Source organism: Dendroctonus ponderosae, unplaced genomic scaffold, assembly GCF_020466585.1.
Source record: "Dendroctonus ponderosae isolate FM_Combo_2020 unplaced genomic scaffold, Dpon_F_20191213v2 Dpon_F_20191213_9, whole genome shotgun sequence".
Taxonomy (NCBI): domain Eukaryota; kingdom Metazoa; phylum Arthropoda; class Insecta; order Coleoptera; family Curculionidae; genus Dendroctonus; species Dendroctonus ponderosae.
In genome coordinates, this window is record NW_026019116.1 from 8,228,966 (window position 1) to 8,230,046 (window position 1,081).

At 60.2% G+C, this 1,081-nt stretch overlaps 1 protein-coding gene across 1 annotated transcript in view; it reads right to left on the minus strand.

The window, feature by feature from the left end:
- The window catches only part of LOC109538856, a gene marked incomplete in the record, with an annotated part of 10,552 nt that overhangs the window by 2,573 nt on the left and 6,898 nt on the right, over positions 1-1,081 (minus strand). Inside the window, 1 exon segment of the mRNA XM_048669889.1 lies at positions 1-1,081. Within this exon segment, the coding sequence (XP_048525846.1) occupies positions 1-1,081 (1,081 nt within the window).

Here is a 1,081-nt window from a genome sequence, read left to right on the forward strand (position 1 = left end):
CATGCGGCCGACGCTGCCATTCAACTGCCGGCTTGCCGACTCGTCGCACTCACGACTGGGCTGCGTTTCAGTCTCCATCACGTGAGCCAGCAGTTCGTTGATCGACGCGTTCGAGGAATAGAGCATGTCCAAAGACGGCCACACAGAATAGTCGTCCAGGTTGGCGGTGGAGTTCCAGGCATACCGCTCGTCCAGCGACGGGAAATTGTGACTGTCCGAGACCGTCCCTTTGAATTGTCCATTGCAGGCGGTCGAGCTGATCTCAAGCGACACGTACTTCTGCTTGATCGCGTCCGTGTCCAGCAGGCCGGCTTCGCCAATGTTGTCCAGCCTCTCGGCAAAGGACTGCCATCCAGAATAGTCGCCCACGTTGCTGCCGGCAGCCACCGGCAGGTTGTTGCTGGTAGGCACCAGGATGGGCTCGGTCGCACTGTTCCCGAAGATCCAGGAGTCGCTCTCCTGGGCCCCCAGGGCCAGCCCGTTCACGCAGGGCTCGATAGATGCACACTCCTGCTTCACCCCGTTGGCGTCCAGCAGGCTGGGCTGCTGGATGCTGACCAGGCTCGAAGCAATGGCCGGATCGGCTAATGCCTCATAAACCTGCTCAGGATCCTGCACGCTCGACGTCGCAAAGCTGGAGTTCTTGTCATGATCGGCGGAACTCAATCCGCTATCTATGTTGAAGGAGAAGTGGTCGAAGGAATTAATGCTCCTCTCCTCCAAAATGGCCCCTCCGGCCGCCTTTTTCTTCTCCTGGGGCGGCGTGGTCGCCCCCTTCGGGGATCGCTTCCGCTTGGGGCTTTCAGCAAGCGGCGCAGCCTCGCGATGCTTTTTGCTGGGCGAGGGTTTTTTCGCCTCTCGGGGTGGCTTGATCGCGCCCAGTACGTTCGCGATTGGTCGCTTGGGGATTTTACCAGCCTCCCGGTGCTTTTTGCTGGTGGGGGCTGTGTGCTTTTTCTCCTCTTGGAGCTTGATCGCACTCAGCCCCATCCGCGCTGGTTCCGGCTGGGGGCTTTCAACCTTCTTTGGGGCCTCCTGCGGATTGGGGCTTTTGGGCGCTGCAGCGCTTTGCTTGCCCTTG